General features: G+C 39.4%; 1 protein-coding gene across 1 annotated transcript in view; it reads right to left on the bottom strand.

Moving 5' to 3' along the window:
• Positions 1-12,030, bottom strand: part of rapgefl1 (Rap guanine nucleotide exchange factor (GEF)-like 1) — a 29,039-nt gene extending 17,009 nt beyond the window's left edge. The window contains exons 1-2 of the mRNA XM_059348743.1: positions 11,279-12,030; positions 8,730-8,995 (exon numbers count right to left, since the gene is read on the bottom strand). Of these exons, the coding sequence (XP_059204726.1) occupies positions 8,730-8,995; positions 11,279-11,481 (469 nt within the window). The 5' untranslated portion in view covers positions 11,482-12,030. The remainder of the gene's footprint in view (positions 1-8,729; positions 8,996-11,278) is intronic.
• Between the last annotated feature and the right edge of the window lie 676 nt (positions 12,031-12,706).

Raw genomic sequence — 12,706 nt, 5'->3', positions numbered from 1 at the left:
GGCTTCATAGTAAATGTCTTTTGTGTTTTTTGTGTGATTTAACTGGTGTTTATTGTGGTTTCATACCTTTTATGCTATAACCTGTGTATTTCTATTTAATGTGAGAAATGTTGATCTAGCGACGTGAAATACGACCCGGAGTCTGCTCATGGTGTTTTATTTTGAAAAACGATCGGATTCTCTCTGCAATTTATATCTGACTTCCTGTCAGAACGATCCGCTCTCTGTCCATCTTGACGTGTGCTGCTCGCTTCGAGCTTCAAATATAGAACAGACGCGTAGTTCACACATGGCCGAGCGTCAAGACTCTGAGACGGAGAACTACGGAGCTGCTGGAGGTTGATACATAACTATAATGGCCGCATATTACTTATTACTAATTAAGGTGCCTTGCTCAAGGGCACTTCGGTCCTTGACCTGGGATTTGAACCAGTGACCCTCCTGTACTCTTATTTTGAAAGCTGCATGTGTATAGCGACAGGAAGTAGCTTTTTGTGATTAACACAACTTTTAATTGTAAGCTAATGTTAGCTTGCGGCTAACGAACGGCATAATGCAACAGTGTGTTTGGATGTGACGGCCCCGGACAGGTTGGTAGTATTTAGTTCGGCTGACTCAGAGACACACGGAGAGATAATGTGGGGACGGGACTGATACAGACAGGTAGGCATGTTTCTCTATCATGCTTCAATTGTTTTGAAGCGGAGTAGTGGGGAGGGCAACTCGATATATTCAGTCATGTGTGTAAGTGTGTGAATGCGCCTCATGTTGTTCTGGCTCCATTCCTGTTCACACTGTACAGAGCGGACTTCAAATTAAACTCTGAGTCCTGCCTCATCCAGAAGTACTCGGACGACACTGCTATTGCGGCGTGTATCAGGAATGGACAGGAATCTGAATCTAGGGATCTGATAAAAGCCTTCAGTGACTGGAGTCACAAGAACTATCTGCTACTGAACACCTCAAAGACTAAGGAAATGATCAGAGATTTCCACAGGCTCAAGCCCCCTCTTCTGCCAGTGAATACCTGTGGGGTGGACATGGAGGTGGTGCCAAGTTATAAGTATAGGTGTATACCTGGATAATAAGTTGGACTGGTCCCTAAACACTGACACTCTCTACAAAAAGGGGCAGAGCCGCCTCTTTTTCTGAAGGAAGCTCAGATCTCTGGACATCTGTAGTAAGACGCTAGACTGGATTGACAGGTGACAGACACTCTGAACAACACAACACAAAATAACTTTATATTATGAATCTTGGGAAGTAAAACATGACCTCACAATGAAAAAATGTTCCACAAATAACAAAGGAAAACATGCCCTGGCAATAAAAACATCCTGTCGGGACATTTTGTTCTTTTACTGTCAGAAATGTTGATATTATGTGAATCTTTGTGCATCCTGGGGTCCCTAAACAGTCTGTGAGCTGCATAAATCGGGTCTGACTGAAAAGCTGAAACTTTTAATGAGCCCAAATGGTCATTTTCAAAGGGCTCCCTCTGACCTCTGACATCAATATATCTGAATGTAAATGGGTTCTATGGGTACCCATGAGACTTCTTTACAGACATGCCCACTTTATGCTGATCTCATGCAGAAAAATTTGGTAGTTTTGCCTATTATAGAAATGGTTCATGTGAATATTTCTAACAGTCTGTGAGCTGCATAAATCACGAGAAACAACAAGACAAAACTTTGTGTGTCAAGCCTGGCTGCTTTTTTCTCTGTTTCATCTGATACTAAATCTTTGGGCTGTTTTTAGACGTGACATGCCCACTTTATGGCGTTTATCAGAAGTTGTTTGGGGCAGAACCCATTGAGTTTTTCTCCTGCAGTAAAATGTGTTATTGTGTCCTCTTGTGTGTGAATCTTTGTGCATACAGGGGGCCCTAAACAGTTTGTGAGCTGCATAAATCGGGTCTGACCTAAAAAACAACAACATTATTTTATGTATCAGATTCTCTTTTTCTTTTCTTTTTTTAACTTGTTTGAGTTGAGGGAGCCTGAGATAAAGTTTTAAAGCTACAGAGAATATTTTGGCATCTTATTAAACTTCTAAACAAGGCACCTCTTTACAGACAAGCCCACTTTATGCTGATAAATATGCAGTTTGTGGCAGAAACCTGCATTTTTTCTGCTGAAGCAAAAGTTTTGTCCTATTTTATCTTTATATAGGCAACAGCACATTTTAGAGGTGACATGCCCACTTTATGCACTTTTACGATTTTAGTTTTACGTTTTAAGCAGAAACCATGCAGTGTTTCTCTTGCAGTAAATGTGTTATTGTGTTCTCTTGTGTGTGAATCTTTGTGCATCCTGGGGTCCCTGAACAGTCTGTGAGCTGCATAAATCGGGTCTGACTGGAAAGCTGAGACTCTTGTGGATTCAGTGAGCCCAATGTTCTTCATGTGTGATGATGTTAGTGAGTGAAACTTGAGCTCAGTGTATAAAATGAGCTGCTGTGACCTCTAGGATAATCACAGCCTCATGAAACTTTACAACCACAAACTAGAGACCTAGAGCATTCAGAGGATGGATGGCTGACACACTAGATTCACAATAAGCAGCAACACAACACAAGAGCTGCCATACAATCGCACAAAATACACAAATCTACTAAATGTCTAAAGTTTCTGAAACCAGATCACAGCATGGAGTTTTCTCTGCTGGTCTAAAGGTCTTGGAGTCTGAATGTGGGATTCTGGAGGAAGTTTAAACATTTAAATTCTTTCTCGATATTAGAAAATGCCTAAAATTGACACCAAATGTGTTGAATAGATGGTCAGAAATCTTGCAGAAATCTCCAAAATGTTGAAACTTTTTAAAGTCAAATCACAGCAAGTTTTTTTTTCTCTGCTGTTCTTTGAGGTCCTGCTGTCTGAATGTTGTATTTGGAGGGATTTTGACCCATTTTTATCATTTTTTTACGTTAAAAAAAAATAGCACCGTGTTGAACAAATGGTTTATGATTTTAATTGTGAAACATTACTTGCAATCTTGCCGAAATCTCTAAAACGTCTCAAGTCAAATCATAGCATGGATTTTTCTCTGATGTTCCTTAAGGTTTTGGTGTCTGAATGTGGGACGTTGGAGGGACTTTAGTCCATTTTTATCCACTCTTCATTTAAAAAAATTAGCACCCAATGTGTTGAAGAAATGGAGTCAACCCAAACAATTGCTGCAAAAAATTATGGGACATACAGTATTTCAGAATTCTTACAGAAATCCACGAAATGTCTAAATGTTTTAAAGTGAAAAAGCAGGATTTTTCTCTGCTGGTCTGAAGATCTTTTTTTACTCTTTCTACATTCCCCTCTCTGTGACCTCGTCTGTCTCGCTGCAACATATAAATCTATATAAAATCTATATAATCTATAAGTCCTGCAGCTCTGAATCTTGAATTTGTCTGATAAATTATGAGTTATAAGTGTCATGAATGTTGTTAGGAACGTAAAATGACCAAAAAGACACAACATTACCAAAGGAAAAGACACAAAATATATAATTCTCCTCTGTGTCCTCATGTTTCACTGCAACATATAAAATCTCTATAATCTATTAGTACTGCAGCTCTGTGGAATCAGCACAATCAGAACAATTCAAACATGTCTTTGTGCAGAACAACACAGTTAGAATGACAGAAACCAGAAAAGACTGTGTCACGAATGTTGTAAAAAAAGTTCACCCAATACACACCCATTACAAACTCTGACATTGAAAAGTCTCCTGATGGTTTAAACTTTAAATCCTGTTTCATGTTAAAGTTCAGAGAGCTGCTGAGTCAGCTGGTCATCACCTCCTTATACGCTGAGTTCTCATTGTGTTCTATGGGACATGTTATCGGAGTTTTTTGGCGAATCTTCGTTAAAAAGAAAACAGAGCACAATATTCCCGATCATCCCACTGTCATGTTTCTTCTGGCCGTAATATATAATAATAATAATAATAATAATAAATAATGGTAATAATAATAATAACAATAATAATAATAATAATAATAATAATAATAATAAAAATAATAATAGTGCAGTTAAAAGAATAAAGTAAATAAAACAAATAAACTGAAGTATCCGAGTACAGTGACTCTCCAGCAGTGAAGCAATGAAAGAACGCTTCGCTGCACACACACACACCTGCCTTCCTGCCAGGACACGCCTGCACTCGTGTGTGTGTGTGTGTGTGTGTGTGTGTGTGTGTGTGTTATGTAAGAACTCGGCGGTTTGTTCCTCTTTTATCAAACTGTCAGGAAACTTATCGTCTCTCTGTTTTACCTGCGAGGCAGCTGAACACACACACACACACACACACACACACACACACACACACACTCTGATAATATTGGCAGACGGTTCGCAAAGTTTTTTTTCAGATCAGCTGCTCATGATGTCGCTCTGTTGTCTCTTTAGTTTAAACTAGTTTTTATATTAATTATTTTACATTCTGATTTACTACAGAACACTTGTGACAAAAGTGCAGAGAAAAAAATGACTATTATTAATTACTTTATTTTTATTGTTTTATTTATTTTGCGTTATCATGAGAAACTTTATATTATAATGAGTAACTTTTATATTATGAGATTTTTTTATATTATTATGAGAAACTTCATATTATCATGAGAAACTTCATATTATCATGAGAAACTTTTATATTATCATGAGAAACTTTTATATGATCATAAGAAACTTTTACTTTGTCATGAGAAAACTTTATATTATCATGAGAAACTTTATATGTTGAGATTTTTTTATTTTATCATGAGAAACGTTGATGTTATCATGAGAAATTTTTGCTTTTTTGAGAAACTTTTAAATAATTATGAAAAACGTTTATGTTATCATGAGAAACTTTGATATTATCATGAGAAACATCACTTCCACCATGCTGGACAATAAACAGTGTGTTATGATGTTATTGTGCACAGCGTGCTCGATAACATCAGAATCTCGTTATATCAAAAAAGATGAATTAATTAGAACTTTATCAGATGTGTTATTCTAACATGAGCAAAAGTTGGTTGGAGGAACACAAAAGTATTCATGTATTTATTTTCTCCTGAGAATGTTTCTGTCTGACTCAGCCTTAAGAATTAAGAAACATTAATAAAAAAACAGTTGTTTTGGTTCAATAAGTAACATTTTGAACATAACTGTGATCAGTTAAAAAAAACCCTGTTCTGGAGAACATTGAAACAAAGTGACGAACTAAACAACTCCTGTAGGCGTGTGTGTGTGTGTGTGTGTGTGTGTGTGCGTGCGTGTGTGGAGCAGGTAAAACCAGACAGATGAGAATCCATCATCAGTCAACGAACGTGACATGAACACTGTGAGTATTTGTGAGTTTTTGTGAGTGTTTGTGAGTGTGTGTGTGTGTGTGTGTGTGTGTGTGTGTGTGTGTGTTTCTCAGGAGGGAGAGTCTGAAATGCGTCTCTGACAGTAAACAGTTGTTTGGATAAAGCTGCACAAGAAACTCAGGAAGGTTTTAACAGTAAAACGAATCTGCAGCCAGAAACTGAAGCAACAAACAAACAAACAGATAATCTGAGACCTTTGGACCTGAAACAGTAAAGTCTCTCTGCCTGGCCGCTCTGGGCAACTGAAGAAACTGAAACTGTAAAAACAGAGATTATCGTTGGAGTTTGAACTTTCCCACGGCCCTTAAATGGATCATCAGTTATAAAAAGTGACCAAAACTCGTGTTAAATGTTGATATTTGTGTCAGAATCTCTTACACAGAGCAGAGAGGAGAGGAAAGGAGAGGCTGGAAACATGACAATACTGAGAACATGAACATTGTGTCGAGGAAACATATTTTTTTGGTAATTTTAAGTATTATTTTGGTCTTTTTGTATATTTTTTGGTAATTGTCTTGTGTCAATTTTCATCTTGATCATATATCATCTTATCATCATATCATCATATCATCATATATATATATATATATATATTACATTTTATTCCAATTAAAAAAAAATATCAGAGAAAGTTTGATTTCTGTCATTCTAACTGTGTTATTCTGGACAAAGACATGTTTGAGTTGTTCTGATTGTGCTGATTCCACAGAGCTGCAGGACTTATTGATTAGTGATTTGAATGAACTCCTTCTCTCAGATATAAATACTATTTCAGGTTTATTTTCAGCTGCTGATGTGAAACAAAGTGATACATCTGACAGTGATGAAGATGTCGAGCTGCTTCTGCACACCTAGTTAAACTCTCTCAAAGGACGCATTATCACCAGCTCATTGTGTGTGTGTGTGTGTGTGTGTGTGTGTGTTATGCAACACATCTCAGTTAATATTCAGTTTGAGGCTTCAGCTCCATGAAGTTTTATTTTCACACAGAAGCTAAAATCTGATTGTGACTGAATGAAGGCGTGAAACCTGCAGAGGAGACGTTCCTGCTGCTTTAACCCTCTGGAGCCCAACCAGACCATACAAGTCCTGCAGCTCTATGGAATCAGCATAATCAGAACCACTCAAACATAATAACACAGTTAGAATGACAGAAATCAGAAAAAAAAAGTTAAATTTCTCTGATAAATTATTGTTTACATTGTGAATAAAACAGAATTTATACATAAACACTTTTCCAAGTGGCCACAAGTGTCACAAGTGTTGTTAAAAAACACATAAAATGACCATAAAAAGAGACAATATTACCAAAAAATGACCATAACCAGTTTTCTCCACATATTTTCAGTATTGTCATGTCTCCAGCTTCTCCTGTCCTCTCCTCTCTGCTCTGTGTAAACAGTGTGTGTGTGTGTTTATGTAACGTTTAAGAAGATTTTTTTTGGTTTCTAAAGTATATTAAAATGATTAATTTGGGGATTAAAATGTTTTTCAGTTTCTGTTCTTTTTAAATTTGACAATTTGTTTTGAAACACTTTGTCAATTACTTGTTTTTGAAAGTGAAGACTTTTAATGCAAATATATCTTTTGTATATACAGAAAAATAAATAATCAAATATTAAATATTTTACAATCAGAAAACATCGACTCCACTTGTTCTGTTTCTGTTGTTTGGCTTTCTGGAAAAATACAAACGGAACGTGGACAAAAACACATAAACACACCCTGCAGCCGTACACACACACACACACACACACACACACACACACACACACACACACACACACACACACACACAGACAAACATTCCTGCAGGAACACATACGTACACGCATGCATGCACAGCCACTTCAGCTGTAATAAGCAGCTGAGAGGACGGCAGCGATTATATAACCACACACACACACACACACACACACACACACACACACACACACACACACACACTGTAGCACACAGGCTGCAGGAACAGTCTGTATTATGAATCTCTGCAGGATCGTCTGAACGTGTTTCAGATTTTTTATTCTCCACATTAGACTTTTCTGTTGGCTCCTGTTGGCTGGCGAGGTGTTGGGGGCGGGGCTAAACTAACGTGGCGGCAGGTTTCTCAGCACGCACCGTAAAACATCGTTACAGAATAAGGAAATACCGTATTTCCTCAATTTCAAGCTGGGCCCCTATTAATGACCGGCCTCATTTAGTAACCGGGTGTAAAAACAATTTTTAGTAAATAAAAGCCGGCCTCTTTTATAAGCCGGGTGTCTTACCGGTGTTATGTCAAAGTCTGTTCCCCCGTCGATATGTGTCCCCCTTACCTTAACCTGCACCAACCTGACCCCTGACCCCAACCAGTCCTCCTTTAAGTTGCTTAACATGACCCCAGGTTTACCTTAACCCCAAACAGTTCTCTCTACAAGGCCTAACCTTAAACTTAAATCCTAACTCCAACCGCGGAGGTGATGCTACGGAGAACACCATTCAGGAAACATCATTTGACGGTAACAGATTTCGACACAACACCTGTATTTTGAAGTTTCGCCACACGAGTTAGTACTGTAGGTAAATATCGCTGTTTCTCCCGCTGTCCTAGTCATTCTCTGTAAAGGCGAGTCGTTTACACACGTTCTTCTGGGCTTTTTAGTAGTTCAGACATTTTAAATCCTGCTTAAAATGAACATTCAGCGTGCTGTTCATTGTTTGTTTACATCCGAGTACTTCCAATATGGCTGACATCCAGGTAACTGGCTACAATGCGCTGTGTAAAACACTCTAAAAAGTGCCGGTCAGAGCTGCTCTGATTTTATTTTTTTAATAAAAGCCTCCTTCAAATAATAGCCTGCCACTATTATTAGCCGGGTCCCAAACTGATATTTTATTAATAGAAGCCCCGGCTACTATATACACGAAATACGGTATACTCAATAAATTCAATCAGAGAGACGAAGAAACTCAAAATATTCCGATTTAGAGGAAATTCAAGTCAGTCCTTAATTAAAATATTCATTAAAATATCCTGAAAAATATTAAAATATCCTAAATATTATTACAAACTCCTTAATATCAAAATATCCTGAAAAATATTAAAACCTCCACAAAAATATCAAAATATCCTAAAAAAATATTAAAACCTCCACAAAAATATCAAAATATCCTAAAAAAATATCAAAATATCCTCAAAAAATATGAAAAACTCATAAAATATTAAAACAACCTAAAAAATAATAGAAACTCCAAAAAAAATGTTAAAATAACTTCAAAAAATAATAAAATATGCTCAAAAATATTAAAACCTCATTAAATATGAAGACATCCTGAATAAAAGCATTTCGGGATCTGGAGCTGTACAGGAAACAGTAAACCAAAAGCGAGCGTCTCACCTGTGCAGGTGGCCGAGCGTCTCCCCGCCGCACTGTCCAGCAGAGCGAGCGTCAGGTTGTCGGGCGTGTCAGGGGGCAGCGGCGTGCCCCCGCCCCCGCCCCCCTCCGTCACCAGGCTGGCCTCGGAGCTCTGCTCGTCGCTAGACAGGGACGGGCTGCGGACGTCTCCGCCGCCGCCAGAGCCCGAGCCGTTGGCACTGCTAGGCAGAGACACCACACCGGGCCCCGCCGCCGAGGGCCAGGAGGGTGGGTCCTCGCTGTCGGGGCTGCAGGGGTCAAAGGTCACGGGTCAAAGGCATCGTCTTCATGATTATACCATTGTTTTCTCTAATTTCTTGTCCATTTTAATGCCTGGTACAACTAAAGGTACATCTGTTTGGACAAATATAATGATAACAGCAAAAATATCTGATAAGAGTTTAATTTAAGAGATGACATCTAGACATTTTCCATGGTTTTATTGATAATGATTTTGGTTACTATCAAGAATGTTTCCATGACTGTAGATGTAAAAATGACTGAAAAAGGCACAAAATGACCGAAAATACAGTCATGGAAAAAAGTATTAGACCGCCCTTGTTTTCTCCTTGCTTTCTTGTTCCTTTTAATGCCTGGTACATCTGTTTAGACAAATATAATGATAACAACAAAAATAGTTCATATGAGTTTAATTTAAGAGCTGATATCTAGACATTTTCCATGGTTTTCTTGACAATTATTTTGGTTATTATCAATAAAACCATTGAAAAAGTCAAGATATCAGCTATTAAATTAAACTCTTATCAGCTATTTTTGTTTTCATATATTTGTCCAAACAAATGTACCTTTAGTTGTACCAGCCATTAAAATGAACAAGAAACTGAAGAAAACAAGAGTGGTCTAATCATTGTTTCCATGACTCTATAAATAAAATATACTTTCTATTCTGACGTTTTACTCAACAGAATTATATAACAACAAACTCATCTGAGTGTTTCATGTTTTCATCAGGCTGCAGAGATGTTGAGGTAAAACTCAGTGTAACAGTGCTGAATAAATGTTTACGTTCCATGATTTATGTTTTTACGGCTGCATGTTTGGTGGCCGAGCTAACGCTAAGCGCTAACTGTCTTCTATTTCAGACTCCATTCACATTTTAACGTCTGACTCCATTTGACTCCTAAAGGAAGATTTTCTCCCATGTGATCTACGTTAATGAATAATAACACAGTTTAATCGTATAGAGCATTGGGACGGCTGTGGCTCAGTTGGTAGAGCGGCCGCTTACTGATCGGAAGGTTGGTGGTTTGATCCCCTGACCATGAATTGTCAATGGTGGCAGGTGGCACCAGTGCGCCCTGGTAGCCTCGGCCACCAGTATGAATGTGTGTGCACAGGTGAATGAGCGCAGTCTGTAGTGTAAAGCGGTTTGGATAAAAGCGATATATAAGTGCAGTCCATTTGCAGTCCATTTAAAAAAGAAAAACTTTAAATAAACTAAAGACGTCAACAGTCAACAACCATAAGTTATTTTACAGATAATAAACAGTAAATATCTGTATTTAAAAATATTAAAAACCCTTAAAAATGTTAAAAACTCCTAAAAAATATATTAAAATATCCTCAAAAATATTAAATATACTCAAAAATATTAAAACCTTCTAAAAAAATATTGAAATATCCTAAAAAAAAAATTAAAGTAAGCTCAAAAATAATAAAATATCCTCAAAATGTATTAAAACCACATAAAATCTTAAAATAACCTCAATGTTAGAAACTTCTAAAAAATATTGAAAAATCCTAAAAAAGAATATATACTAAAAACCCATCAAAAATATTAGAAACTCATAAAAAATGTTTTAAAATAACCTTCAAAAATAATAAACAGTAAATATCTGTATTTACTGTAATTAAACAGATCAACTTCCATTGTATGGTTAATATTTGTATTAAAACTAAATAACATTTTCCATTGCGTTTGCACTAAAACTGTAAAATAATACAGTAAATTTCTGTAAAATAACTTTTTTTTGACAGTGTGATGTATTCCAACAGCGTTTAGGTTTAAACATCAAATTGTTGCTGGAAAAATATTTTTGTTTATCAGGTGGCCGAGCTACTGCAAACGCTAACTGTCTTCTATCCCAGACGCCATTAACATTTTACCGAATTTAACCGACGATGCTCCTGAATCATAACATCTGACTTTGACTCTTAAAAAATACTTTTCATACTTTAAATAATAATAACAATATTAATAGTAAATTGCATTTGTAAAGCGCTTTAAAATAAAGGAATAAATAAAATAAACAAACTCAATAAAGACGCGTCACGTTACTGTTTGACATCCTGAAAAACAAACACAAAGGCAGTTTCTGCTCAATAACATGTGATTTATGTATTCAACTATATCAAAACGTCAAATTGTTGCTAGAAATGTTTATTTCTATTCCTCAAGGGGGGCCTATCGGGGCCCACAGAGGTCGTTCTCGCCCTCGGCCATTGACAGGTAAATCCGGCCCTGTCGTAAAAAACACAAATTTTTATAGCGACTGCTGAACGAGTCTCACCTGAACACCTCCCGGGCCTGGCCGCTCTCCGGTGAGGTCTCCCTGAAGAAGGGGACGACCCGGGACAGGCTGGCCCTCCTGCGGGACGCCCCCGTCCCCCCGCTGGCCTTGTCCGCCACCCCACCGACAAAACCCCCGGCCCGGGTCAGAGCCGTGGTCTGCTTCTTCAAGAACTTCTCCAGCGGTTTCATCCCCGCCGGCATGATGGGACTCTGTGTGTGTGTGTGTGTGTGTGTGTGTGTGTGTGTGAGGGGGGTTTAGAGGATGGCGATGCAGAGAAACGGAGCTGCGGTGGGGGGCTACATCATCCGGCCCCCGCAGGTCGCGGGTCGGGCTGCAGGTGTGTGCAGGTGTGAGCTGACCTCCGGGCTCTGCGGGCTCACACCGAGCGTTAACCCATTGGTGGAGGGGGGTGGGGGTGGGGGGTGGAGTCCGGTATCACCGCACCGTGCTCTGAATAAAACCCGTTTTTATAGAAAAGGCTCCGGAGCGCTCCGTGCTCCGTGGGGCCGCTCCTCCACGGCTGCAGCGCGCCCTCCTCCGCCTCTACTCTCCCTCCCCAGGACCGAGCCCTCCGTGGGCGGAAAAAACCGACAATCTGAAGCCCGAACAGAGCTGCTCCTCTCCGGGCCGAGCCTCCGCAGCTCCCCGGCGGCTGGAACACCGTGTGCGCGTCGCGTTTCTCCGCGATATCTCCGACAGACAGACAGACGGCGGAGCAGCGATCGACGGTGCAGGGTGTTTTTTTTTTCTTTCCCTCCTGCTGCGGTTGATCCTCCTCACTCACCTGGAGCACACCGACCCGCCCGGCCCGGTGCGTTTAGGTGCTGTGGGTTTTCTGAGTCGCGGCGTGTTTTTGCTGCAGTCACGGCTCTCCTCCTCCTCCTCTCCACTGAATTAGTGGAATGAGAAGTGACTCGTAACATTCACACTCCTCCCCCCCTCCTCCTCCTCCTCCCCCCCCCCCCCCCCTCCTCTGATCTGCTGCAGTTGCGCGCTCCCGACTGCACGGCCGCGCGCATGCACATTTACTTCCAGTGCTGTAAAATTGATGGGAATGAAAATATCCCTGACGACAGGCAGCAGAAATATTCATCAGAGCTGCAGGCCGCCGAGTTCCCACGCAGGAGGGAAATTTAATTACACGTTTCATTTAGACGCAAACCTGCAACTTCTCACAGCATCAACTCACACATTTTGATCTGGATTCAGATGGGGGGCAGCTGCAACCTGCACCAGCCCTCCACCAGGGGGCGGAGCTTATAACCCTTATTGCAGCCCTCCAGCAGGGGGCGCGGCTTATTACCTTTAGGTCTTTTTCTGTTAATTTCACGTCTTTCTTTTTCATTTGACTTCTTTTTTGTTAATTTTACGTATTACTTTGGTCATTTTTCATCTTTTTTTGTTGTTTCCGTCTTTTGTGGAAAT

The sequence above is a fragment of the Centropristis striata genome, chromosome 13, assembly GCF_030273125.1.
Source record: "Centropristis striata isolate RG_2023a ecotype Rhode Island chromosome 13, C.striata_1.0, whole genome shotgun sequence".
Lineage (NCBI taxonomy): Eukaryota > Metazoa > Chordata > Actinopteri > Perciformes > Serranidae > Centropristis > Centropristis striata.
This window is presented reverse-complemented; position numbering and strand designations above follow the sequence as displayed.